The sequence below is a fragment of the Suricata suricatta genome, chromosome 17, assembly GCF_006229205.1.
Source record: "Suricata suricatta isolate VVHF042 chromosome 17, meerkat_22Aug2017_6uvM2_HiC, whole genome shotgun sequence".
NCBI classification, from domain to species: domain Eukaryota; kingdom Metazoa; phylum Chordata; class Mammalia; order Carnivora; family Herpestidae; genus Suricata; species Suricata suricatta.
Genome location: NC_043716.1, coordinates 36,633,067 through 36,661,029, shown reverse-complemented (window position 1 = coordinate 36,661,029; position 27,963 = coordinate 36,633,067). Strand labels below are relative to the sequence as shown.

General features: G+C 39.3%; 1 protein-coding gene and 1 non-coding gene across 3 annotated transcripts; one reads left to right on the top strand and one right to left on the bottom strand.

Moving 5' to 3' along the window:
• The first annotated feature begins 39 nt into the window (after positions 1 to 39).
• Positions 40 to 27,666, top strand: MED1 (mediator complex subunit 1). 2 transcript variants are annotated; one of them, XM_029927628.1, is made up of 17 exons: positions 40 to 250; positions 2,678 to 2,784; positions 5,197 to 5,275; positions 9,920 to 9,974; positions 10,078 to 10,210; positions 10,923 to 10,951; positions 13,436 to 13,507; positions 14,135 to 14,209; positions 14,643 to 14,716; positions 15,072 to 15,161; positions 17,270 to 17,381; positions 18,265 to 18,389; positions 18,648 to 18,766; positions 19,762 to 19,963; positions 22,305 to 22,400; positions 22,519 to 22,624; positions 24,150 to 27,666. In XM_029927628.1, exons 1-17 carry the CDS (start codon positions 226 to 228, stop codon positions 27,406 to 27,408), a joined length of 4,758 nt encoding a protein of 1,585 aa, XP_029783488.1. In that variant the 5' UTR covers positions 40 to 225; the 3' UTR covers positions 27,409 to 27,666. The 2 variants fall into 2 exon arrangements, with proteins under 2 accessions (XP_029783488.1, XP_029783489.1); XM_029927629.1 differs by lacking the exons at positions 40 to 250; positions 2,678 to 2,784; positions 10,078 to 10,210 and having other exon boundaries at positions 5,241 to 5,275.
• On the bottom strand, positions 6,628 to 6,734 carry LOC115283071. The gene has a single exon (XR_003904891.1). It is a non-coding gene; the product is annotated as a U6 spliceosomal RNA (small nuclear RNA).
• Positions 27,667 to 27,963: the final 297 nt, after the last annotated feature.

Below are 27,963 nucleotides of genomic sequence, written 5' to 3'. Positions count from 1 at the left end.
TCACGGTTACTCTCGCGATATTTGGGAAGTTCCGTGGGGAAAATGGCGGCGACCGGGAGCACCCTTCTCTTCTTGCCGCCGGGGGCTTCAGACTGAGCCTCCCTGGGAAGAGTGGGGACGGCTGGTGCCCTGCGTCCCGAGAGCCCGAACCAGCTTGGTTCCCTCGTTAGTGGTGGGGAAGGGCTTATCCTCTTGTGTAGGACTCAGGACCTCCCCACCGTCAGGATGAAGGCTCAGGGGGAAACCGAGGGTGAGTGACTTGAGGGGGAAAGCAGGGGGCGGGACACAGCTTGGGGGAGCCAATCTGTGAGAGGAGCTGGGGGGGCCCAATGCCTCCGTGGGGGTCAAGCTCCCGAGGTCGTGGAGTCCAGGAGGCGGGATAGGTGTCAGTTTTAGATCTGACTGCTTTCTTTGGTGATGGAGGACTCTGACTTTGGGGTGATGCGGGCTCCCAACTTCTGTAAAGGTTTCCTGCTTAGCTAGGGACAATCATTTGGGCCTCAGGACATTTTTAGCCTAAAGTTGGTGGAAGACCAGGCGAATGAATCTGTAATTTGCTTACACCTTGTTTTAGAAGAGATGTCTGAATAATCACGTTAAAAAATATGCTATTATAATGATACAAAGCTGTGTGTTAAATATTGGAGGATGTTTCAGTATGAGTGAGATGATTAGGACCTTATGATTTTAAAAGCCAGTAGTTCCATAGAATGTCACAGTGGTCAAATCTTGTATATTTGTAAAACGCGTTGAATTCATCTTTCGATGGCTAGATTAACAACTGCTGAAAAACAACTTTTCTGTTGGAACCTTAGAATCTCAAAAGTTAGAGATTACTTAACTGCTTCCTTAGTATTTGGATATAGTTCTGTTAATAAGAATCATTGTATTAATGTTGATCCATCTTTTCCACTTTGAGCTTTGTTAGGTTGGGGGCCTTGTCTTACTCATGGTTGTGTACTCCCTGACCCAGAACGTGTTTGATTTGAACATTCATATGAAGTACTTACCATCAGGCTTCTCAAGGAAAAGGGGGTGGGGGTGGGGAGCATATTTTAAAGAAGAGGAAGAAGAAAGGTATACTCCTTTGGTGCAGAGGATGAACGTAAAATAGAAATGGGATGAGACAGGAATTTTGTCTAGTTTGCTTACTAATGTATCCCCAGCTCGTAAAATACTGTTTGAGTGAGTCTTGGAAGTGAGAATTTCCAACAGTGTGTTCAAAACTATGTAAACTGGCTGAAACAGTCCTCAAACCGGTTTTCCAGAATATGAGGACATTGGAAGAAGGAATTTCAATCTTGATTTAGAAAATGCCACTGCCTTAATTCTGCTGACATTCAACTCATCTTTCAATGTCAACATCAGCTGTCACTTTTTCTGTAATATCTCCACGACTAATAATGTACTTTTCAGTAGTAATGTGTCTCTGTTTTTAACAGCATACTCATTTTGCTCTGTGTCACAGTTATTTCCACTTTAACTTATGTACACCCCCTCACAGATGTCATCTTAGGGGTATTGTGTATTTTGCATTGCCAGTGGTCTCTAGCACATGTCCTTGCTCACATATATTTCAGTAATAATAATTTTTAAAAACCCTCACAGATGTCATCTAAGACATAGTGTGTGTGTGTTTTTAAGTTTATTCTTTTTTTTTTTTTTTTGAGAGCGCACGCGAGAGAGGCAGAGAGAGAGTCTCAAGCAGGCTCCACTGTCAGCACAGAGCCAGAATCAAGACTCAGTCTCACAAATCATGAGATCATGACCTGAGCTGAAATCAGAAGTTGGACTTTTAACTGACTGAGCCACCCAGGCACCCCATACTGTGTGTTTTTGTATTGCCAGTGATCTCTAACACAGGTTCTTGCTCATACTGGAAGTACACGAATAAGAAGAAGGATGCTTTATATTTCAAAAGTAAAAGTTTAATGAAAATAAAACTATATTTCAATAATATAAAAATAAATGATATAATTCGTAATAAATGTAATAAAAATTCGAAAATAAAAATCAACTAAATTTCAAGATGAAAATTATAATTCAATAATAAAAATTAAAAGAGTTGAAGAGCATAAGAGCTTTGTTCACTCACAGTACAGAAACTGAGGTCTTTTCTACCGTTCTCTTATCTCTACTGGAAGTTTATCCTTTAGTTGTTGACATATTCTCTATCCATATAGGTTTAGTTTGAATTCAAACAAGAAAAATCAAAATGACAATAGAGCCTGTTTTCTTGATAATATTTCTATATTGATCTCTTAGAGTTACATCAAAAAATTTAAAAATCCTGTGTCTCCCATTGAAAACCAACTAACCATAGTAATGCCATGTTCAAATGTATGCTCTACATATATTATGCAAGGGATTTCATGCGTTTCATGAAATGATTTTGTCACGAAATTTTAGTCTTGATCCTGAAACATTAGAGATGATTCTTTCTTCGGTTTTCATTAAAAAACTGAACAGAAACCAGTTATAAGGTGTTTCTTAGATTAGACCCCAATTTCTTTGTCATCTTGTTAAAAATAAATTATTTGTATGTTTTGAAGTAAATGATATTGAAAAATATTTTAACTGAGTTCTTACCAAGGTTGAGGTATGGGGGTTTCTCTTGCAAGAAAAACTGAAATGTCTTGAAAGATTTTCTAATGGTGTTTTTTGATTTATATCGTAGAGTCGGAGAAGCTGAGTAAGATGAGTTCTCTCTTGGAACGGCTACATGCAAAATTTAACCAAAATAGACCTTGGAGTGAAACCATTAAGCTTGTGCGTCAAGTCATGGTGAGGATTATGGTGGTGGATAAAGTGTTGTGCTTAGATAATTATTTAATAAGTTAAGCTCCCCATGTAGACTTTTTTAAACCAATTACTATGGTGTGTCCTCAGTTTTATCGCAAAACACCTGAGTAATGGTGCCCATCAACTTGAGTCTACCTAAAAAGTTCTGTTTATAAAATTATGTTAATCATGAGCTATAGTACACTGGGGTACTTTAGGCAAAGGTGCTTAGAAATATGCGTAGAAGAGACACATATGATATGTAAGGAGACATTTGTTCTTTACTTCCTACTAAGCTCCTTGATTCTCTTGATTCTGTTTTTTTTTAAATACAGAATCTTTTTTTTTTTTTTTTTAGCGTTTATTTATTTTTTAGAGAGAGAGACATACAGAGCGTGAGACACAGAGTTTGAGTGGGGGTTGGGGGGGATGGTCAGAGAGAGAGGGAGACACAGAATCAGAAGCAGGCTCTGAGCTGTCAGCACAGAGCTGGACTCGAGGCTTGAACCCATGAACTGTGAGATCTGACCTGAGCCAAAGTTGGACGCTTAACCGACTGAGCCACCCAGGTGCCCCTTAAGCTCCTTGATGCTAATATGATAGTATTTTCATGTATCTATATACTAGTAGAGTTTTTGATTAATTCTTAATTAGCTTCACCTGTTCCCTCTGTCAATTACTACTTCTTGAATCATTTACCAGTATGGGAGCCCTTAAATGGAAGTTAAGTGGAAGACAAGGGTTAGTGACTGGATGTTAAAAGTTCATTCATGTGATTCCAGTGGTAGTCAAATGATGTGGGAAAACTTTACTTCTGTGATTTGAGTGGGGTAATGATTATAGGTGTGTTCATTTTATGATCATTCATTCATGGATATCTTCATTTAAGATTCATATGCTTTTCTGTGTATATGTTATACTTCAAGAAAGTACCCTCTCCTCCCTACCTAATCTTACTTTGGGTCCAGACTAAGTTCAGTTTAGTAGGTTTATTAGTGTTTGATGTGATCATATCAATATAGCTCCAGCAAAAGAACCAAATTTGCTGTCAAAAGACCTAAATTTGAAGTACTTAGTACCTATGTGACTTTGAACACATTATTTACTGGGTCTCAGTTTTCTTATCTGGAAAATAGAGACACATAATACCAATTTGTTTTTGCACATAGTTTTATTGAACGAATCGAGTGAGATAATGGATATTAAAGTGTTGTATTGCTAAAAGATTTCTGTAACTGTAAATTTGAGAAATATATGTATATCTTTTGGCTGAGGATTATGTACATAAAAATGTATATATATTTTAATGTTTTAAATAAAAGAATGGCAATTTTTCCGGTTGGGGGATTCAGAGGTTGTCATTTTTATACTACAAGGTAGCCATATTCTAGTTGGAAATACATTCTGTAAATGATATTATCATTAAAGAGCTGTAAATTACATTGTCATTAGAGAACATCCTGAGATATAGGAGTTCCAGGTGGCTACTAAGACCTTTTGATGGGGTACCGGTGTCTTGGTTTTTGGTCACCATAGCTTCTACTGTCTACTTCTTACTCTGGGGATTCAGAAACCTAATTTTATTGTTGTATTAAGACTTTGAAGAGTTTTCAACAACTGATCTAGTAACAAAATCTCAGTAGACTAAAATGTAAATCAGAACGCAATTTATTAATCTACCACAGAGAGTTTATTTTTCCAGTTACCAGAATATTGTTATCCATGGTGCAGAGCAACCCCTTATCTATTTAAGGTATAAGGGAAGCCAGATTATTAATTAATCAGATGTTTGTTTCTTTCTTAGAACAAAGTGAGATTAGGACATGGAAAGACCTGAAAAACTATCTTTGCATCATTAAATTGTTCAGATTTCCAGGGGATAGAATGTTGTGCAGAGAGAAACTTCCTGGATAGGGTTAGAAAAACTATGTCAAATCTTTTGCTCGTTGGGAGTCCCATTTGCTGTACTGCACATTTTGTTTTTAGAGTCATTCTGATTTTACTAATGTCTGCTTTTATGTCTTAGGTTACATGGAAATTACCTTGTTAGATTGAGGAATTGCCAAATCTCCTGAGCCACTGTATTTAACTGACTAAACTTAGGATGTAGTTATTTCTGTGGGAAGCTGATCTCATTTATTGTATTTGATTCTTCCTTATCTAAAATAAGATCTGGGCATACCTTTTTCTACCTTCACGTATGTGGATATGGATGTATCCATGTTTATGAAATTTTCCTCCTATGGAAGGATGGACAGAGTAACAGGAGTCTATGGATTATCTCTAGAGTATATAGACCTATAGCATATAGTCTAAAGATTATCCTGAAATATTACTATTAGGATAAGTAAACTTACCTGAAACACTGTTGGCTTGGTTAATTTTCTACCTCAAATGTTTTCCTACTTAATACAGGAGAAGAGGGTTGTGATGAGTTCTGGAGGGCACCAACATTTGGTCAGCTGTCTGGAGACATTGCAGAAAGCTCTCAAAGGTTTGTAAACATGTTTGAAATATGCTTTTTTTTAATGTTAATTTTTGAGAGAGAGCAAGAGGGGGAGGGCAGAGAGAGGGGAGACAGGATCCAGAGTGGGCTCTGCACTGACAGCAGAGAACCCAGTGTGGGGGTTCAAGTCACAAACTGGGAGATCATGACCTGAGCTGAAGTCAGAAGCTCAACCAACTGAACCACCCAGGTGTCCCTGAGATACGATTTCTTAAAACACCCAGTTTTTATAGACTATATTATTTATTATTTTAAAAAATTTTTTAATATTTATTTTTAAGAGACAGAGACAGAGCATGAGAGGGGTAGGGGCAGAGAGGAAGGACACACAGAATCCAAAGCAGGCTCCAGGCTCTGAGCTGTTGGCACAGAGCCTGATGCAGGGCTTGAACCCATGAACTGTGAGATCATGACCTGAGCTGAAGTTGGACTTTTTTTTATTAATTCTTTCACTTATTCATTTATTCAGCAAGTATTTCTTTTTTTTTTTTTAATAGTTTATTGTCAAATTGGTTTCCATATAATACCCAGTGCTCTTGGCCACAAGTGCCCTCCTCCATTACCATCACCTCTCTTTCCCCCCATCCCCCTCCCCCTTCAACCCTCGGTTCATTTTCAGTATTCAGTAGTCTCAGGTTTTGCATCCCTCTCTCTCCCCAACTCTCTTTCCCCCTTCCCCTCCCCCATGGTCCGCCATTAGGTTTCTCCTGTTAGACCTATGAGTGCAAACATATGGTATCTGTGCTTCTCCACCTGACTTACTTCGCTTAGCATGACACTCTTAAGGTCCATCCACTTTCCTACAAATGGCCATATTTCATTCTTTATCATTGCCATGTAATACTCCATTGTGTATATATATACCACATCTTCTTGGTCCATTCACCAGGTGATGGACATTTAGGGTCTTTCCATGATTTGGGTATTGTTGACAGTGCTTCTATGAACATTGGGGTACATGTGCCCCTATGTGTCAGCACTTCTGTATCCCTTGGATAAATCCCTAGCAGTGCTATTGCTGGGTCATAGGGGAGTTCATGGATAGTTTTTTGAGGAACCTCTACACTGTTTTCCAGAGCGGCCGCACCAGTTTACATTCCCACCAACAGTGTAGGAGGGTGCCTTTTTCTCCACATCCTCACCAGCATCTATAGTCTCTTGATTTGTTCATTTTAGCCACTCTGACGGGTGTGAGGTGGTATCTCAGTGTGGTTTTGATTTGTGTTTCCCTGATGATGAGTGATGCTGAGCATCGTTTCATGTGCCTGTAGGCCATCTGGATGTCCTCTTTGGAGAAGTGTCTGTTTATATCTTCTGTCCATTTCTTCACTGGATTATTCAAAAATATGGAACACTTCACGAATTTGCGTGTCATCCTTGCACACGGGCCATGTTAATCTTCTCTGTATCATTCCAATTTTAGTATATGTGCTGCCGAAGCGAGCACTGAAGTCGGATGTTTAACTGACTGAGCCAACCAGGCGCCCCTAGACTATATTATACTTACATGAGAAATACAAATTGAGACTGATAAATTTTCTGTGTTAGGTATTGTTCTTGTTTTCACTATGGAGTTGAGATCAGGGCTTATTATTATTATTAAATTTTTTTTAGTTTATTTTTTGAGAGAGAGAGAAGGGGAGGGACAGAGAGAAAGGCGGAGAGAGAATCCCAAGCAAGCTTCACACTGTCAGCACGGAGCCAGACGTGGGGCTTGAACTCACAAACTGTGAGATTGTGACCTGAGCCGAAATCAAGAGTGAGATGCTTAACCAACTTGAGCCACCCAGGAACCCCAAGATGAGCTCTTACCTGAACTTTTGAAACATTTATTTTTGATCCTATTTTGGCGACTGATAGAGACTCAAAAGATAACTGATGGAGGGTAACTATAAGATAGCAGGGGAAAGTTCTTTTTCTTCACATGTTCTCTCTCTCTCTCTCTCTCTTTTTTTTTAAATGTTTATTTTTGGGGAGAGAGAGAGACAGTGCAAGCCGGGGAGGGACAGGGAAACACAATCTGAAGCAGGCTCCAGGCTCTGATCTGTCAGCTTGGACCCACAAATTGTGAGATCATGACCTGAGTCAAAGTCAGACTCTTAACCAGCTGAGCCCACCCAGGCGTTCCCCCCCGACCACAACTTTAAAAAAAATGTTTTATTATTTATTTTAGTGAGAGACACACAGAACAGGAGCCAGGGAGGGGCAGAGAAAGAGGGAGACACAGAATCAAAAGTAGGTTGCAGGCTCTGAGCTGTCAACAGAGAGCCCAGTATGGGGCTCAAACTCATGAACCGTGAGATCATGACCTGAGCCGAAGTCAGATACTTAACTGATTGAGCCACCCAGGCGCTCTTCTTCAGAAATTCTCTTCTAATTAACTTGCAATAAGAAAATGGACATTTTGGGGCGCCTGGGTGTCTCAGTCGGTTAAGCGTCCAACTTCGGCTCAGGTCATGATTTCACTGTTCATGGGTTCAAGCCCCACGTTGCGCTCTGTGCTAGTTCAGAGCCTGGAGCCTGTCTTCGGATACTGTGTCTCCCTCTCTCTCTGACCCTCCCCTGTTCACTCTGTCTCTCTCTCTCTCTCTCAAAAATAAATAAAACATTAAAAAATTTAAAAAAAAATGGACATTTTAACTCTAAAGGATTTTATATTGTTTATGGATAGGGTTTTCAAGAAAGCAAATAGAATTTAAATCATGAGCTTGAATATTCATGAATATAATTACTAGTTCTATATATTTTGGGGGAGAAATGAAAGTAAAAACAAATTTTACTCTTATCTGTCACAAATAAACTTGATTCAGTTGAATAGTCCCCCCCACGCACCTTGGGTTTCCTTTGACATCTCAAGCCTGAGAGTAGGTGCCTACAACTTTCATCACCCCTTCTAATGTTTCCTTTTCTGATGGTTAAGAATCCTTGTTTGTCAAAATGTAGAGAATCCCACTTTTGCTTCTTCCAACTCAACGTAAGAGTCTCAGTATGGTAGCCCTTCCCAATCTGTGGAAATACTATAGTATGTAGAGGTGGAGGCTGTTAACTGTTTAATTGTAAAGTATACATAACATAAAATTTACCATTTTAACTATTTTAAATTACAGTCGAGTGGCATTAAGTACATTCACAGTGCTACATAACCAACCATCACTACCACTGTCCATTCTTCAGGACTTTCTTATTTTCCCAAGCTGAAACTCCGTACTCATTAAACAGTAATTCCTTCTTTCTCCCCTCTCCTCAACTGTTGGTAACCATCATTCTACTTTCTCTCTGTAAAAAATGTAATCAGTTTTGTCCTTTTGTGACTGGCTTTTCACTTAGCATAATGTCTTCAAGGTTCATCCATTTGTAGCATGTATGAGAATTTCCTTTTATTAAAAAAAGCTAAATAGTGGTACCTGGATTGATCAGTCATTTAAGCATCTGACTCTTAATTTCAGCTCAGGTCCTGATTTTACAGTTCATAGGATTGAGCCCTGGGTCAGGCTCTGCACTGATAGTGAAAACCTGCTTGGAATTTTCTCTCTCCTCTCTCAGCCCCTTCACTCCCGCTCTCAAAATAAATATTAATAAACATTTCTAAAAACAGCTAAATAATATTTTTCATGTATATACCACGTTTTTATTCCTTCATCCATGAATGGACATTTGGGTTGTTTTCACCTTTTGGCTGTAATGAATAATGCTGCTATGAATATTGAATATTTTTTTTATTTTTTTTAATGCTTTTTATTTATTTTTGAGAGACAGAGAGAGACAGCTGGAGCAGGGGAGGGTCAGAGAGAGAGGGAGATACAGAATCTGAAACAGGCTCCAGGCTCTGAGCTAGCTGTCAACACGGAGCCTGACGCGGGGCTTGAACCCACGAACCGTGAGATCTGACCTGAGCCGAAGCCGGATGCTTAACCGACTGAGCCACCCAGGCGCGCCAATATTGAATATTTCTTTATGTTGGTTTTGGTTTTGATGTTAATTTTTCTTATTTTAGCATTAGCAGATACATGTGTCTTTTTGAAGTTAAAGATAACTTGTCCCAAATGAGTAATGAACGCAAAAGAGAGAGGAGAAAGGTGTGATAATTTTTTAATAGATCTTTTTTTTTTAATGTTTATTTTTGAGAGAAAGAGAGAGAGACAGAGCACAGGGCAGGGGCAGAGAGAGAGGGAGACACAGAATCTGAAATAGGCTCTAAGCTGTCAGCACAGAGCCTGACGTGGGGCTTGAACCCATAAACCGTGAGATCATGATCTGAGCTGAAACCAACAGTCGGATGCTTAACCAACTGAGCCAGCCTGGGGTCCCCCAAATAGATCTTCTTAAAGTACGTTCTTTGCCTAATATGGGGCTCAAACTCACAACCCCAAGATTAAGAGTCATATGCTCCACCAACTGAGCCAGCCAAGTGCTCCTCAAATACATCTTTTTTTTTTTTGACCCTTATTATTGCCTAGGTCACAGCTAAGTCTTACTAATGAACTTATAGAAATTATAAGCATTTGAACTATTGAATATAATAGTTTGGATGTATGGATATATTCCTTTGGATATTTTGGTCTTTGAAGAATAAAATTTTAAGTTATTTGGAGTATTTTGTGATTTCCTTTTTTTTTTTTTACCCTTTCCTAGTAACATCTTTACCAGCAATGACTGACCGTTTGGAGTCTATAGCAAGACAGAATGGGTAAGTAGTCTATCTTAGGCAGAAGTATTTAACTTAGTGTTGACTTTGGGTGGCTTTATTTATGTGTCTTCTATTAATTTTTGTTTTAATTTGTTCCTGCTAGACTGGGCTCTCATCTCAGTGCCAGTGGCACTGAATGTTACATCACGTCAGATATGTTCTATGTGGAAGTGCAGTTAGATCCTGCAGGACAGCTTTGTGATGTAAAAGTGGCTCACCATGGGGAGAATCCTGTGGTATGTGCTATTGATATTTCACTGGAATCTGTGGGGTTTACTTAGGGACATTAATTTTAAAATGAATTGTTGGGGTTTGAAGTAGCTTGGGTTTAGGTTTTTTCATGAGCCACTGTAGAGATGATGCGATGGGCTATAATGTAATATCAGTAGTTCTAGAATGGAATTTAGAATAATATGGGTCCATCTCTGACATCATCCAAAGGCTTTGACAAGTGGAGACACTAGAGCTCCATTTCCTATCAACAAACATGAGCCGCAATTGAACAATAGGTGCTGAGGATACAGAGATAAATAACTTAAAGTTCTTATCCTCAAAGAGTTAATAATCAAAAAGGACAGATAATCTTATATATAACTAATGTCTCTGAAAAATCTTGTAATAGAGATGAATGTTTAATGTGTATAATCAAAATAGTTGAATGTGACTCTAAGGATGGCATTAAAGAGAGGTCCTAATGTTTTAAATACACTACTGAAAGTTGATTCCTTTATAAACTAGTTCATACATTTCGATCTTGAATTTCCCACCCCCAACCCCATGGTTTACCAAGTAGGAAGAAGATGCTTTTTGATATGTTAATATAAAGATTATTTGTAGTTTTAATGTTCTTGTTATAGAGCATGTGCTATTAATAAAAGATAAAAACTTTTGATGTCTTCAAAGGCCTTAAAGTAGTTTAAAATTTTAATGTGATTTCTTTAATTTCAGAGCTGTCCGGAACTTGTACAGCAACTAAGGTAAGCAAATGATGTTTATGTTCCCTGATACTGGTAGATAATGCTGTTCTTTACAGTTGGGTCTTGAGGCTGGTCAGAAGTTATTCTCCTTATCAAAAGAAAAAAAAATTACTCTCCTGAGGAACATACTTATTTTCTTGGGTCAAGATTTTTCAGAGTTTCTATTCGTTCACTTTCAGAATTGACTTAGTTTGGTTTCTCAACTTAGTCTGTCCCAGGGTTTTCCAACCTTGGCAGTATTGACAATTTGGATTGGAAAATTCTTTGCTCTCGGGGGCTGCCTTGTGCATTGTAGGATGTTTAAGTACATTCTTATCCCTCCTCACCAGTGGTCAGTAGTATCTATCTCCTGACCTATGACAATCAAAAATATCTCTAGATTTTGTCAAATGTTCCCTGGTGGGTACAGTCACTCCTGGTTGAAAACTACTGATCTAGCCTCAAGAATTCTGTGTGCAACAAAAATAAATAGAAACTAATTATTGAATGAGAGAAGGCTTGAGAAAATTGAGTCTGTGTCATGAAAAGAACTAATTTTCACTTTAATTTTGAGAAAAATTATTTTACATTTATGGTGTATGTGTGATAAACTCCCATCATAGGTAAAGCACTAGGCTTGAAGAATTTCTTAGTAGTTAATGGCATCTCTTCCTGGATTATCCTTTCCCTTTAAATTGAGTTGAAATTTACTTTCTGGGATTTTGAAAAAGTCATTACATCAATTTTATGTTTTAAATATAGCTAAGTTCTCAGATACTACATGGATATGTCTTAACATATTAATATTGAGGAAATAAGTTTTACACTTGGGCTTTGCAGTGATCATTTTAATGTGTTTCTAGCCAAATGTGCCAAATTTGAACCACCTTTTAAAAATTGCAATGTTTAAAAAAAGTTTAAAAAAAATGGGGGGGCACCTGGGTGGCTCAGTTGGTTAGGCATTCAGCTTCTGGCTTCGGCTCAGGTCATGATCTCACGGTTTGTGGGTTTGAGCCCCACATCGGGCTCTGTGCTGATAGCTAGCTCAGAGCCTGGAGCCTGCTTCAGATTGTCTCCCTCTTTCTCTGACCATCCCCTGCCCATGCTGTCTCTCTCTGTCTCTCAAAAATAAATGAAAAATATTAAAAAAATTAAAAAATAAAAATTGCGATGTAACATAAAAATAACCTTTTTTTTTTTTTTTTATCATTTCATTGAATCAATTAAGTCTAGCAAAAGGTGTGTTACCAGAATAGTTCAGAAAGCCAATACTTTTGGCTCTAATCCTGGAGTAGGAGTCTGCATCAATTTATGAACTTGTGGTATTCTAAAGTTAATTTATAAGCATGTTTTGAAATGGGAACTTCAGAAAGCGTATTAGCCCTTTTGTGCTATTTTTAGTCACTTTGTATAGATGGTAATTTTAAGGTACGGAGTTTATTTTGCTGCTGTTCTTTCTTTTTACTGTCTTCCTGGCATTTTGGGCAGTAAGTGCTCATATTTGCTCAGTAAATGCCTGACAAAGTATCTGACATTGTCAGGGCAATGTAGCTTTCAAGAGACTTTTTTTTTTTAATTTGAAATAAGATACAGAAAATTCGAATTGTTGAGTTGTGTTGGATTCCTGATCCTGCCCACAGAGCCCAGTTGACTAAAATTCCAAGCCTGAATATTGGGTTCTAGGAAGCGAAGGGTCTAGGTAGTAGTTTCTTTTTCCTAGAGCAGATCTTGTCATAGGAACATTGTAGAATATGTGGTCTGCCTCCATGGTGCTCATCTCCTTTTCTCCAGGCCTCTCATCTCTCTCCCAGTGTTCATTTTCCTCTCTGCCCTTAGATTGCCATATGTATACAAATGTTCTGTTTTCCAAATTTATTTGACTTCCATTTCCTCTCCAATCAAAAGTTTTCTTTTTTTTACCTCACAACATCGAATCATCTCAGTTACATATTAGGAGGAAAAAAAAGTGATTTATTTAAATCAAGTGTCATTACATATGAGCAAATTACTGTAATATATGAACTATTAGGTCGTTTTGACTGTCTTTTGTACTGCTTATAAATAACTTCTCCAGAAAAATGGGACAGAGAAAGGAAAACATTTTTTTTGCTACTTTTTTTTCTTTTTAAATTTTTTTGAGAGAGAGCATGCATGTGTGTGTGCATGTGCGTGTGTGTGTGTGCGCGTGTGCTGGGAAGGGGCAGAGAGAGAGGGAAAGACAGAATTCCAAGCATCTGTGCTAATAGCACAGAGCCCAGTGCAGGGCTCGAACTCAAAAACAGATCATGACCTGAGCTGACATCAAGAATTGGATGCTTAACTAACTGAGCCACCTAGGTGCCCCTTCTTTTTGCTACTTTTGATTGATGCTAGAAAACTTTGCCTAGGGGAAAAAGAGTAAATTATTAAAATTAGTTTTATATAGCCATGATATTTAGCACTTTGCATTAAGATTGAGTAGTAATTGTGTTTTATTCTCCTCCTTCTTTCCTGAACTCCTTACAGGGAAAAAAATTTTGATGAATTCTCTAAGCACCTTAAGGGTCTTGTTAATCTTTATAACCTTCCAGGGGACAAGTAAGTATTTTTTTATGTTTTTGCTTTCGTTGGAAAAATCTGTATAAATATAAATCATCTAGTGCTTAAGAATTTGCCAAGCCTTCTGCCCTACCTTATTTGTGACTTCGACTCATACTGACAACTTATAGATTCCAACTTTATATCTTTTGAAGGTATTTAAAATAAATAATATCTATATTAATGGATATGATGCTAAAAGAGACTTCTTTTAGACCTTTTTAGTTTAGTTCTTTGAGAGGTCTTCAACATATTGATTTTTTTAGGTTTATTTATATTGAGAGAGAGAAAAAGAAAGTGCAGGTGGGGGAGGGGCATGGGGTGAGGGGAGAGAATCAGATAATGGGGCTCGAACTTACGAACTGTGAGATCATGACCTGGACAGAAGTCGAACGCTTAACCAACTGAGCCACCCAGGTGCCCCAAAATGTTGATTTTTAAGCTGAAAACAAATCAGTTGTTGTTGAACTTGCTCATCATTTTTATTTTTACCATACCTGAGGTTCTGTTAACCAGCTTGGGTCTTTCAAACAGAATTGCCTTCTAGGCTATGTTATGTTTGTATGTGTGTATGTACATGTGTGATTTTCAACTCTTTAACTCTTGTTTTTTTCATCTACTTTGTAGCAAACTGAAGACTAAAATGTACTTGGCTCTCCAATCCTTAGAACAGGATCTATCTAAAATGGCAGTGATGTATTGGTAAGACTGGCCAGGGTGTCAGTTCTGTGACTGTTCTGGGTACTTTGTTCTTAAAGCTTTTCATCTAGGGTCCTATATCATATATCTCGTCCACCTCCTTTTACTTCCGAAATGATCACATTCCATTTTCTGATTGTCGGTATGTCTAAGTTGTTGGTTTGTATTCCATCAGTTTTATTTGAAGACTTGTCAAACCTGGCCTCGATCTCATAAACAATAGTCTACTTAAAATTTTTGTTCACCATATTACATACCGGTTTATACTCGTAAATGACCTCTTTGAGAGTGAAATATAATTACTATATGCCTAGTTATAGGATAGAGTTATTAAGATAGTATCGTTAAGACTTTTAACAGCTGAACTCATTAATACATTGTGCACTAATACCTTCAGGGCTTAAATACAAGCAAACATAGATCATTTTTCTCACAGGAAAGCAACCAATGCTGGTCCCCTGGATAAGATTCTTCATGGAAGTGTTGGCTATCTTACTCCAAGAAGTGGTGGTATGTGATCCTACTTTGCTTATTTAGAAAAATGTTTAATTTTAGTTAAGGGGTCATTACTTAAATTTCATTTTGGGCTATAAGTACAGGGAGAAAATTACCAGTCACTTGTGTATTTTTAGATGGTTTCTAAGGTGTCAACACTTGCCCTCCCCCATTTACATTTTTAAATTGTAAATTGTTGGCACTAGAATTAATATTCAGGCTTCCATCATGTTTCATAAGTTGTTTTGGTGCATGAGTCTTCTTATTTATGAAACTATTTTTTCATATACAGTTTTGTAGAAATGGGAATGGTTTTCTTTATTTGTAATTTACCTGATAGAGATGTAGTGATAAGTGTTATTTTTCATAGGTCATTTAATGAACTTGAAGTACTATGCCTCTCCTTCTGACCTGCTGGATGATAAGACTACATCTCCCATCATTTTGCATGAGAATAATGGTAAGGCTTTAACTGTAAAGCAACTGAAGGTTTTGTTCAGTGTTTAGAAAATATTTAGGGGTGCCTGGGTGGCTCAGTCGGTTGGGCCTCCGACTTCGGCTCAGGTCATGATCTCATATTCGTGGGTTCGAGCCCCGGGTCAGGCTCTGTGCTGACAGACAGTTCAGAGCCTGGAGCCTGCTTCTGATTCTGCGTCTCCCTCTCTCTGCCCCTCCCTGCTCATGCTCTGTCTCTCTCTGTTTCAAAAATAAATAAAACATTAAAAAAATTAAAAAAATATATTTAAAATAATTTGAATGCCTGAGCCTATGTATATTTCCTGGTTTGCCATTCCTACCAAAGTTTCCTATTTCTATCAGAGTTTGCCTCTGATGCATATACACACTCATAAGTATATACATATGTTAATATATACATATATGATAATACAAGCCTAACAGATGCTTATGAACAAGTAAGTGAATGAATGAAAAGATATAAACCATTTGTCTTGAAATAATCCCCTTTAAACATTAAGGGTGAAGAAATTAGCCAACATACTAAAGAATTACAATAATTGATACTTTTTCTTTTTTAAGTTAATTTATGTTTTTTAATACATTTTTTAATTTAATTTTTTAATGTTTTTATTTATTTTTGATACAGAGAGAGACAGAGCATGAGAGGGGGAGGGGCAGAGAGAGGAGACACAGAACCGGAAGCAGGCTCCAGGCTCTAGGCTCTGAGCTAGCTGTCAGCACAGAGCCTGAGGCGGGGCTCGAACCCTCGAATGAGATCTGACCTGAGCCGAAGTCGGAGGCTTAACCGACTGAGCCACCCAGGTGCCCCTTTAATACATTTTTTTTGATGCTTATTTTTGAGAGAAAGAGAGAGACAGAACATGAGCTGGGGAGGGGCAGAGAAAGAGGGAGACACAGAATCCGAAGCAGGCTCCAGGCTCTGAGCTGTCAGCACAGCTGATGTGGGGCTCGAACCCATTAACCACGAGGTTATGACCTGAGCTGAAGTTGGGCGCTTAACCGACTGAGTCACCCAGGTGCCCCTATTTACGTATTTTGAGAGAGAGTGAGGGAGGAAGCATATGCATGAAGGGGAGAGAATCCTAAGCAGGCTCTGCATGTCAGTGTGTGGCCCCATCAGGCTCCCAGCTCACAAACTGTTAGATCATGACCTGAGACAAAACCAAGAGTCGGACACTTAACTGAATGAGCACCTAGGTTCCCCTCTGTTTAGCATTTTAATATACTAAAATATAATGCGAAATGGCCTAATCCCTCATTTGGTCCCCTTATAATTTTAGTCCTTGACTATCCCATAATCATAATTCTATTTAAATGCATCTGGAGTTGGAGAAAATAAGTAAATGTCGGTAATGTGCCTTTAAGGGGCACCTGAGTGGCTCAGTCAGTTGAGCATCAAACGCTTGATTTCAGCTCAGATCATGGTCCCAGGATGGTGGGATTGAGCCCTACATCCGGCTCTGTGCTGAGCGTAGAACCTGCTTAAAATTCTCTCCCTCCTCCTCCCTCTCTTCCTCTCTCTCTTCCTCTCTCCCCCTCTCCTCTCCCCTCCTCTCTGCTTCCCTCCCTTTGCCCCACTCCTCTCCCCTACTTGCATTCTCTCAAAAAATAAAAATAAAAAATTGGGGTGCCTGGGTTGCTCAGTCGGTTAAGCATCCAACTTCAGCTCAGGTCATGATCTCACGGTTCATGAGTTCGAGCCCTGCGTCAGGCTCTGTGCTAACTACTCAGAGCCTGGAGCCTGGGTTCCGATTCTGTGTTTCCCTCTCATTCTGCCCCTCGCCTGCACTTGTGTGCATGCATGCTACCTGTCGCGCTCTCTCTCTCTCTCTCTCTCTCTCTCTCTCTCTCTTCTCAAAAATAAACAAAAAAATTAAAAAAAATTTTTTTCTTTTGGAGTGTATGGTTTCCTATATTTTGTTTTATTTACTGACAGAGAAATACTGGTTGTTAGAAGTGCCTTCTCAGATTTCTAATTATATAGGTATTAAATTATCTGACAAATTAGGGTTGACAAATTATGCAGAAGTTAACCTGTTTTTTGTTCCTTATAATTTGTGTAATACCCTTTTTCTTTGCTATTCTCAGTTCCTCGATCATTGGGCATGAATGCGTCAGTGACAATTGAAGGAACATCTGCTATGTATAAACTTCCAATTGCACCATTAATAATGGGGTCACATCCAGCTGACAACAAATGGTAAGTTAATGCTTCCATGGTAGCAAAGTTCATTTTTTTCAACTTCAAGCACTGTATGAAATAAGTTATATTTTCTCTTGGCACTTCACTTAACTTCCTAGAGATTGGCTTTTTATTTTCTCTGTTTAATTCCTCTTTTCAGTATCTATTTGAATGTTCCTCTCTGAAGTCTGCTTATAGAACACATTGTCTATCCTGAGAGAGGAGGAGGAGAACTTTACTAATTCTCTTGGTTTAACAATTACTTCAGTTTCTTTCTTTTTTTTTTTTTTTACTTCAGTTTCTTAATGTTATCATGGGGTTTATATTGATTTGGAGTTACGTTGGAGTAATAACTAGAAAGCCTGTCTCAGGATAGCTGTTTGATTAAGTGCTCAAGGGTTGATAAATATGATGTTTTGGAACTGGGGGAAGAAAGTTGAAAGAGTGAACAATTATCTTTCTTTAGCATTTTATATTTTTAAGTAATCGCTACACCAAATGTTGGGCTAAAACTCATGACCCCAGGATCAAGAGTCACATGCTCTTCTGACTGAGCCAGGCAGATGTCCCAAAAGAGTGAAATTTTTTTTAATGTTTATTTATTTTTGAGAGAGAGAGACAATAGCAGGGGAGGGGCAGAGAGAGAGAGAGAGAGAGAGTCCTAAGCAGACTGCACTCTCGGCAGAGAGGCTGGTGTGGGGCTCAAACTCATGAACCATGAGATCATGACTTGAGCCAAAGTCTGATTGATACTTAACTGACTGCGCCACCCAGGCATCCCCTAAAATAGGGAAATTTTGATAGGCATTTGTTAAATGATACAGACATATCTAAGAAGAGGTGTTCAGTTTTTTCATTTTTGTATCAAGTCAAAATCCAACCTTTTTTATTTTTTTTAAAGGACTCCCTCCTTCTCCTCAATCACCAGTGCCAACAGTGTTGATCTTCCTGCCTGTTTCTTCTTGAAATTTCCCCAGCCAATCCCAGTATCTAGAGCATTTGTTCAGAAACTTCAGAACTGCACAGGTGAGTTTTAAGCATCAGAAGGTAATATTTGTTAAAATTGTTAAAAATAAACTTCAAATTCAGATTATTGTAGACATCTTTCAGTTTTGTAGGCCTCAAAAAAGTACTGATGGGTATAAATGTCATAGTGCTTTGTATTAGTAAATGCTTATTAAGTACTTTTTCAATAAATGGATGAATGAAGTAGAAGTCATGAAGGGAAAACAGAGCTGTCACCATTCTGAATTACTGTGATTATACTGACTCTTGTTTTTCCAGGAATTCCATTGTTTGAAACTCAACCAACTTATGTACCCCTCTATGAACTGATCACTCAATTTGAACTGTCCAAGGACCCTGACCCCATACCTTTGAATCACAACATGCGATTTTATGCTGTAAGTAAGGCCCTCTAGATTGTTGTAGGTTATATTTGAACCCAGGATTAGAATCTTTATAGGAATACTGAGGTCAGAAACATCTTTTGGACTACAGGGTCATATCCGAGTTCCTCATTCAGGCAGGAAATTACAGAAATTTCTGAAAAATACTGAAGAAAGAGAGCATGAGCTTCCAAGTCAGGAAATAACAATGTATATATTTCATGGCCAAAATTTCAGATGAAAATCCTGTAATGGTACCCTGTACTTTTACAAGCTTTTAAGTAGATGTTAAGAATTCTTTTTTTTTTTTTTAATTTTTTAAAATTAGAGACAGAGTGAGTGCACCCAAGTGGGGGAGGGGCAGAAAGGGAAGGAGAATCCAAGCAGGCTCTGCACTCAGCTAGAACCCAATGTAGGGCTTGAACCCACAACCTGTGAGATCATGACCTAAGCAAAAGTCAAATGCTTCAACAACTGAGCCACCCAAATGCCACAGATGTTAAGAATTCTTAATTCTTTCAAGTGTCATGAGCTTATAACCTGAAAAAGATCTTTCAAGTACATACAGAGAAGAAAATCCTGGAATGAATAAATTAAGGAAGGTTCCAAAACTTCACCTGGACTTAAATTTATTTGGATATTTGATGATGGTCTAGACTAAAGTAGTAGTTCCCAAATTCTGACTGCATTAAATTATATAAGGTGTTTTATTTAAAATATAGATTTAGCACTTACAATTCAGGAATCTCTTTTAAACAGATTTCTGCAGTAAATTTTGTTAGCTAGGTTAGGAAACCACTAGCAGAACATTTACCCAAAAGGGGTCTTTTCAGACAAGTAATTGGCATTTATAATATCAGCTGACCAAAGAATTTGCTGTGGAGTTTTATTATTCACTAAGAAATTGCTGCTGACTTTTGAGAAGGTTTTTTTTTTTCTTCAGGATATTCTGTGGTTGAAGCAAGATGGGTGAGTAAATAACATTTGTTTCATTTGTTCTTTTTGCCCAGGCTCTTCCGGGTCAGCAGCACTGCTATTTCCTCAACAAAGATGCTCCTCTTCCAGATGGCAGAAGTCTACAGGGAACCTTAGTTAGCAAAATCACCTTTCAGCACCCTGGCCGAGTTCCTCTTATCCTAAATCTGATCAGACATCAAGTGGCCTATAACACCCTAATCGGAAGTTGTGTCAAAAGAACTATTCTGAAAGAAGGTACTACTTTTCCTTTTGATATACTTACTAGCAAATGGAAACTTGGTTACTCTTGTGATTCTCTAAATTAGTGGCCTATTATATTACCTGTGGAACTTTTAAAACTGGTTTCTGTTCCCAAGTAAATTGATTTAGAACCTCAGTGGTAGGAGTTGAGAATCTAGTTTAAGCTCCACAAATAGTTATGCTAGAACTAATCAATAAATTGGCATTTAGGAACCACTAGTTGTTTGCAATGGATTTCCTGTTTCTCTGCATATAGTGATATAATTGGGTACCTACAAGCCTGAACCTTACAGCAGATATGTAAGGTAGAACTTAGGTCACTGTAGGAAGAGATGATTTCCAACCACCCGCCCCCCCCTTTTTTTTTTAAAGTAATCTCTACACCCGATGTGGGCTTTAATTCACAACCCTGAGATTAAGAGTTGAATGCGCTGCCAGGCACCCCGGGGACGATTTCTTGATATCTAAATCAAGGTTATTAGGTTGTTAGGATGATGCTTCCCAGCATAGTCCTGCCTGATTATATTTCATCTCCCCATTCTTTGGGGAGCTTAAGCTTAAAAAGGGATAAGATCTGTGCTCTTTGCTTTTTCTCCCAGGATTCTGAATGATGTTTTTCAAATGCAGTTTGCCCCCCCCTCCCCCATCAGAGTTGTTGGGAAGGTTAGTTGATAGTTGACAGTTGGTGTTAGATAAGGGCTTAATAAGTGTAAATACCTGACTATTTATTTATTTTTTTTTTCCATAATATTTTATTGTCAAATTGTTTTCCATACAACACCCAGTGCTCTTCCCCTCAAGTGCCCTCCACCATCACCACCACCTGTCTTCCCCCCTCCCCCCTCCCCCCAATACCTGACTATTTAAAAAAAAAAAAAAAAAAAGTCAATACTTGGGGGAGGAAATTGAGCTCTTCTAATTCCCAAGATGGATCCTTACTTGGAGAGGATAGTTTGGAAGTGACTCTTGAAGATAAGAATATTAACTAAATAATCAAATTCTCCTTTTTGATCAGATCCCCCTTTTACTCTTACAAATGTAATGGTCTTTCTTTGGTAAATGAATGGATGAAATGAACAATTTACAAGGTTGGTACATACATATCTAGCTCTGTGAGCAAAAGAGTTGTGAATCTCAAAGCCCTTGCTCTCCTGGTACTCGGACCATACACTGTCTCCAAGGGAGATGCCTGACTAGCAGCACATAAAGCTTTCCTCTCAATACTTGTGATGATCCTAAAAGAAGAAATATAACTGAACCATAATTATTCGTGATTAAAATTGTCTGTCCTAGCAATGTTCTTAAATGCAAAATGAAAACTTAGTGAGGTTTTAATTTTTACCTGCTATATAGATAATATGATTTAAGTTATAAATTATCATCAGTTGGTGGCTGAATAAATTGGTGTAACGTAAAAAACAAAAAAACAAAACCCAAATGCAGTTTGCTATTAGAATCTCGGAAAAGAATTTTGGCTGCTCTAGTTGACCACACTTAATCTTTTACTTTAGTTGTAAAGCACTTCAGAAATAGAAATTTATCAGTGCGAATGGTAGGCAAAAAGAAACGGAAGCTAAATCAGGAGATAACATTTTTGAGAATAACACTGCTTTAAAATGAGAAATTTTAGAGAGTAATGACACTGACCATATGCAAGTGTGCTATGGTCCTTCTATTTCATGTGTTTGAATCCTGAGAGAATTCTCCATATAGTTTCAGTACATCTGGATATTAGTTTTCGTAAGATAGTTCTGGAGTTGGTCCTGTAGAGATGCATGCTTTTTCCCAAGAAAGTATGTGATCCTTATCTCTGGGCTGCCAGTATGTTTGGCTTAGGAAACTATGATGATAGTTACATAGGTATAGTCAGCATAATTATATCATTTTAGATTCTAGCCGCTATATCCCTGCTTAACAAACTATGGGTCGCATAGCTAACATCTGCAAATACTGATAGCACGGTGTTGGTTCTGGATATCTGCTTATCACATAGAATGAAAAACTTTCCATTGCCAGTTTATTTTCAAAATTCACTTTCAAGGCAAGGTGTTTCTATCTGTCAAAGTCTCTAGTAATTTAGAATTAAATGGCTTTCATTTTAGAAAATGGAAGTTTAGTGACTTCGTTGTTTTGGAGTATTTATAACATAAGCTGGCATAGTCCTTGGAATCTGATACCTTCTATCACCTGTGAATGATATAGTAAGTTTTGTGTGTAAAAAAAAATGTACCGGATTAATTTCTCAGGAGACAGAATTTCATTCTGTATACTTCGGGATTAATATTTACTTGCATCTAGTATTTAGTTGATTATTTTATGATTCTTTGCTTTTTAGATTCTCCTGGGCTCCTCCAGTTTGAGGTGTGTCCCCTCTCAGAGTCCCGTTTCAGTGTATCTTTTCAGCATCCTGTGAATGACTCCCTGGTGTGTGGTGAGTAGCAAAGGGGCTGTTACTTCTCTTAGGGCAGTGGTTTGGTCCCTTTATCTTCTTTTTGAAAAATCAGAAGCTGAGTGTCTCTCAAATACCTCCTATATATTTTGTCTTTCAGTGGTTATGGATGTGCAGGACTCAACACATGTGAGCTGTAAACTGTACAAGGGGCTGTCAGATGCACTCATCTGCACAGATGACTTCATTGCCAAAGTTGTTCAAAGGTAGCACTGGCCCTTTTCCTTTCAGAGTCGCATTAGGAGGTGTATAAGGAATGTTCTTCTCAGTATTAGATTGAACTGGAAATTTAGGAGGAGAGCATTTGGTCACTGGTTTGAATTCACCTTTCTCTGCTTTGGGATTCAAAAGCAATGTGAGCTTTGGTTTTTTAAATATTATGAGAGTATTAGGAAGTAAGATAGGTAGTTTTAGGCCCAGTATTAGGGTTCCTTTAGGAGGGGGAGAGCTGAAATAACATATAGGTTTTTTTCACTTATCTTCTATTTCAATTTTTAACATGTTATATATTAAATGGTGGCATGTGGGGAGATACTTAAGCCAGTCAGATTCCCAGAAACATTAATATGTAATTTTGAGATTTTTCTGGAGTAGGTACTTGTGGCCTGCTTTGTAAGTAAATCTTATTGGAACACAGCCATGTCTGTTCATTTATATATTGTCTGTGGTGCCTTTTAAGTTCAGATGGCAGAATAGTTGGACAGAAGCTGTATGATCTTCAAAAGCCTCAAATATTATATCTAATCTTATAAGAAAGGTTGTTAAAATGTTCTAGAACAAAGCGTTTTCAAAAATATGTTTATAGGGGCTCCTGGGTGGCTCAGTCCGTTGTGTCTGACTTCAGCTCAGTCATGATCTCATGGTTTGTGGGTCAGAGTCCTGTGTCAGGCTCTGTGCTGACAGTTCAGATCCTGGAGCCTGCTTCAGATTCTGTCTTCCTCTCTCTGCCCCTCCCCCCACTCATGCTCTGTTTCTTTCTGTCTCAATAATAAATAAACAAATAAATTTATCTGTAAAGTAAAAACTACTTTAAAATAAATAAGATTTTATGCCAATAATAGGATTTTTCACAGTATAGATTTGGGATGATCTAAGCTATTAAAACTTAGAACTTGATAAGTCAAGAGATTTTTCTAGTGATTCATTAGGTAAGATAAACAGCAATCTCATTAATCACATGTGAAGCCCAAAAGGAGGGCACTTTTTACTGAGTTCATTATTGGTTTTTTTTTCATTCAGTATGATATCTAATTTGGACTCTGGTTGTTTGGTTTTTGGTAGTGCTTCAGAAGCGGTTGAGATTGCTTACTAATACAGATTCTTATTTTATAAAGTTTATTTTGAGAAAGAGTTTGCAAGTGAGCGGCGGAGGGACAGAGAGAGCATCTTAAGCAGGCTATGTGCAGTTAGTGGAGAGCCTGTTGGCAGGGCTCAGTCTCATGAACTGTGAGGTCATGACCTGAGCCGAAATCAAGAGTTGGGTGCTTAATCAACTGAGCCACCTAGGCACCGCCAGATTCTTTTTAGAATGAATTTGCTCAAAGCTCTGGTATTTTATAGAACTACTCCTGCCTTTCGGGTTATTTGCCTTACCTGAAAATTGCTTTCTGCAAACTTCTGATGGCATGTCTGAATCTCAGGTAGAATTAAAACCTGTTTTCCCAAACAAAAATTGTTTTCATTCAGCAGCTAGTTCATTGCTGACTTTGTTTTTTCCATCTTCTCTTATAGATGTATGTCCATCCCTGTGACGATGAGGGCTATTCGGAGGAAAGCTGAAACCATTCAGGCCGACACCCCAGCACTGTCCCTCATTGCAGAGACAGTTGAAGACATGGTGAAAAAGAACCTGCCCCCGGCTAGCAGCCCAGGGTATGGCATGACCACAGGCAACAACCCAATGAGTGGTACCACTACACCAACCAACACCTTTCCGGGGGGTCCCATTACCACCTTGTTTAATATGAGCATGAGCATCAAAGATCGGCATGAGTCGGTGGGCCATGGGGAGGACTTCAGCAAGGTGTCTCAGAACCCAATTCTTACCAGTTTGTTGCAAATCACAGGGAACGGGGGGTCTACCATTGGCTCGAGTCCGACCCCTCCTCATCACACGCCGCCACCTGTCTCTTCGATGGCCGGCAACACCAAGAACCACCCGATGCTCATGAACCTTCTTAAAGATAATCCTGCCCAGGATTTCTCAACCCTTTATGGAAGCAGCCCTTTAGAAAGGCAGAACTCTTCTTCCGGCTCACCCCGGATGGAAATATGCCCGGGAAGCAACAAGACAAAGAAGAAGAAGTCATCAAGATTACCACCTGACAAACCCAAGCACCAGACTGAAGATGACTTTCAGAGGGAGCTATTTTCAATGGATGTTGACTCACAGAACCCTATCTTTGATGTCAACATGACAGCAGACACGCTGGATACACCACACATCACTCCAGCTCCAAGCCAGTGCAGTACTCCCCCAACAACTTACCCACAACCGGTACCTCACCCTCAGCCCAGTATTCAAAGGATGGTCCGGCTATCCAGTTCAGACAGCATTGGCCCAGATGTAACTGATATCCTTTCAGACATTGCGGAAGAAGCCTCTAAGCTTCCCAGCACTAGTGACGATTGCCCACCCATTGGCACCCCTGTTCGAGATTCTTCAAGCTCTGGGCATTCTCAGAGTGCCCTCTTTGACCCTGATGTCTTTCAAACCAATAATAATGAAAATCCATACACAGATCCAGCTGACCTAATTGCAGATGCTGCTGGAAGCCCCAGTAGTGACTCTCCTACTAATCATTTTTTTCCTGATGGAGTAGATTTTAATCCTGATTTGTTGAACAGCCAGAGCCAAAGTGGTTTTGGAGAAGAATATTTTGATGAAAGTAGCCAAAGCGGTGATAATGATGACTTCAAAGGATTTGCATCTCAGGCACTTAATACTTTGGGGGTGCCAATGCTTGGAGGTGATAATGGGGAGACTAAGTTTAAAGGAAATAGCCAAGCTGACACAGTTGATTTCAGTATTATAGCAGTGGCTGGTAAGGCTTTGGGTCCTACAGATCTCATGGAGCATCACAGTGGTAGCCAAAGTCCTTTATTGAGTACTGGGGATTTAGGGAAAGAAAAGACTCAAAAGCGAGGAAAAGAAGGCAATGGCAGCAGTAATAGTAGTTTGTCAGGGCCAGGATTAGATAGCAAACCAGGGAAGCGCAGCCGGACCCCTTCTAATGATGGCAAAAGCAAAGATAAGCCTCCAAAGCGAAAGAAGGCAGACACTGAGGGAAAGTCTCCATCTCACAGTTCTTCTAACCGACCATTCACCCCACCTACCAGTACAGGTGGATCCAAATCTCCAGGCAGTTCAGGAAGATCACAGACTCCCCCAGGTGTTGCCACACCACCTATTCCCAAGATCACTATTCAGATTCCTAAAGGCACGGTGATGGTGGGCAAGCCCTCCTCCCACAGTCAGTATACCAGCAGTGGCTCTGTGTCTTCCTCAGGCAGTAAAAGCCACCATAGCCATTCTTCCTCCTCTTCTTCCTCCTCTTCTGCTTCCAACTCAGGCAAGATGAAAAGTAGTAAATCAGAAGGTTCTTCAAGTTCCAAGTTAAGTAGCAGTGTATATTCTAGCCAAGGGTCTTCTGGATCTAGCCAGTCTAAAAATTCATCCCAGTCTGGGGGGAAGCCAGGCTCCTCTCCCATTACCAAGCATGGACTGAGCAGTGGCTCCAGCAGCACTAAAATGAAACCTCAAGGGAAGCCATCTTCACTTATGAATCCCTCTTTAAGTAAACCAAACATATCCCCTTCTCATTCAAGGCCACCTGGAGGCTCTGATAAGCTTGCCTCTCCAATGAAGCCTGTCCCTGGGACTCCCCCATCCTCTAAAGCCAAGTCCCCCATCAGTTCAGGTTCTGGTGGTTCTCATTTGTCTGGAACTAGTTCAGGAACTGGCATGAAGTCATCTTCAGGGTTAGGATCCTCAGGCTCATTGTCTCAGAAAACTCCCCCATCATCTAATTCTTGTACAGCATCTTCCTCTTCCTTTTCCTCAAGTGGCTCTTCCATGTCCTCCTCTCAGAACCAGCATGGGAGTTCCAAAGGGAAATCCCCCAGCAGAAATAAGAAGCCGTCCTTAACAGCTGTCATAGATAAACTGAAGCATGGAGTTGTCACCAGTGGCCCTGGAGGTGAAGACCCAATGGATGGCCAGATGGGGGTGAGCACAAATTCTTCTAGCCATCCTATGTCCTCCAAACATAACATGTCCGGAGGAGAGTTCCAGGGGAAGCGTGAGAAAAGTGATAAAGAAAAATCCAAGGTTTCCACCTCGGGGGGTTCAGTGGATTCGTCTAAGAAGACCTCAGAGTCAAAAAATGTGGGGAGCACAGGTGTGGCAAAAATTATCATCAGCAAGCATGATGGGGGTTCCCCCAGCATTAAAGCCAAAGTGACTCTGCAGAAACCTGGGGAAAGTAGTGGAGAAGGGCTCAGGCCTCAGATGGCCTCTTCCAAAAACTATGGCTCTCCACTCATCAGTGGTTCCACTCCAAAGCATGAGCGTGGCTCTCCTAGCCATAGTAAGTCACCAGCATATACCCCCCAGAATCTGGACAGTGAAAGTGAGTCAGGCTCCTCCATAGCAGAGAAATCTTATCAGAACAGTCCCAGCTCAGATGATGGTATCCGACCACTTCCAGAATACAGCACAGAAAAGCATAAGAAGCACAAAAAAGAAAAGAAGAAAGTAAAAGACAAAGATCGAGACCGAGACCGGGACCGGGACAAAGACCGAGACAAGAAAAAATCTCATAGCCTCAAGCCAGAGAGTTGGTCTAAATCACCGATCTCTTCAGACCAGTCCTTGTCTATGACAAGTAACACAATTCTATCTACAGACAGGCCCTCAAGGCTCAGCCCTGACTTTATGATTGGGGAGGAAGATGACGATCTTATGGATGTGGCCCTGATTGGCAATTAGGAACCTTACTTTTTAAGACAAAAATGGCCAGAGAAAAACTAATAAGTTTATAGGCAAACTACCATAAGGGGTGAGTCAGGCAGGTCTGATTTTGTGTGTAAGAATCTTAAATGGCATGGTTTTGACACTGAGCTGGGTGAATTTAGAAAGGCATAGTCAGACCCAACTAAAGAGACCATAGGGCTTGATTCTGGTTACCAAGAATCACTTTTTCTTTTGCCAGAAAAAAAAAAGTTAAAATACTTGCTTATGAAAGGGAGGGGGTGGGTGGGGCATAAGGAGACGGAAGGGTGGGAAACAGTTTTGTGGGAAATATTCATATATATTTTTTTCTCCCTTTTTCCATTTTTAGGCCATGTTTTAACTCATTTTAGTGCATGTATTTGAAGGGCTGGGCAGCAAATGAAAAAGCAATACATTCCTTGATGCATTTGCATGAAGGTTGTTCACTTTGTTTGGATAGTTGTCCATTTGAGGCATGGGCAAATGAAGGACTTTGGTCATTTTGGACACAAGTAATGTTTGGTGTCTGATTCTTAGGAGTGATTGGGGGAG

Coding starts and splice junctions, on each gene's coding strand:
- MED1 (XM_029927628.1), top strand. CDS start 226: ATGAAGGCTCAGGGGGAAACCGAGG. Junction 14,210..14,642: donor AAAATGGCAGTGATGTATTG/GTAAGACTGGCC, acceptor TTTTTCTCACAG/GAAAGCAACCAATGCTGGTC. Junction 15,162..17,269: donor CATTTTGCATGAGAATAATG/GTAAGGCTTTAA, acceptor TGCTATTCTCAG/TTCCTCGATCATTGGGCATG.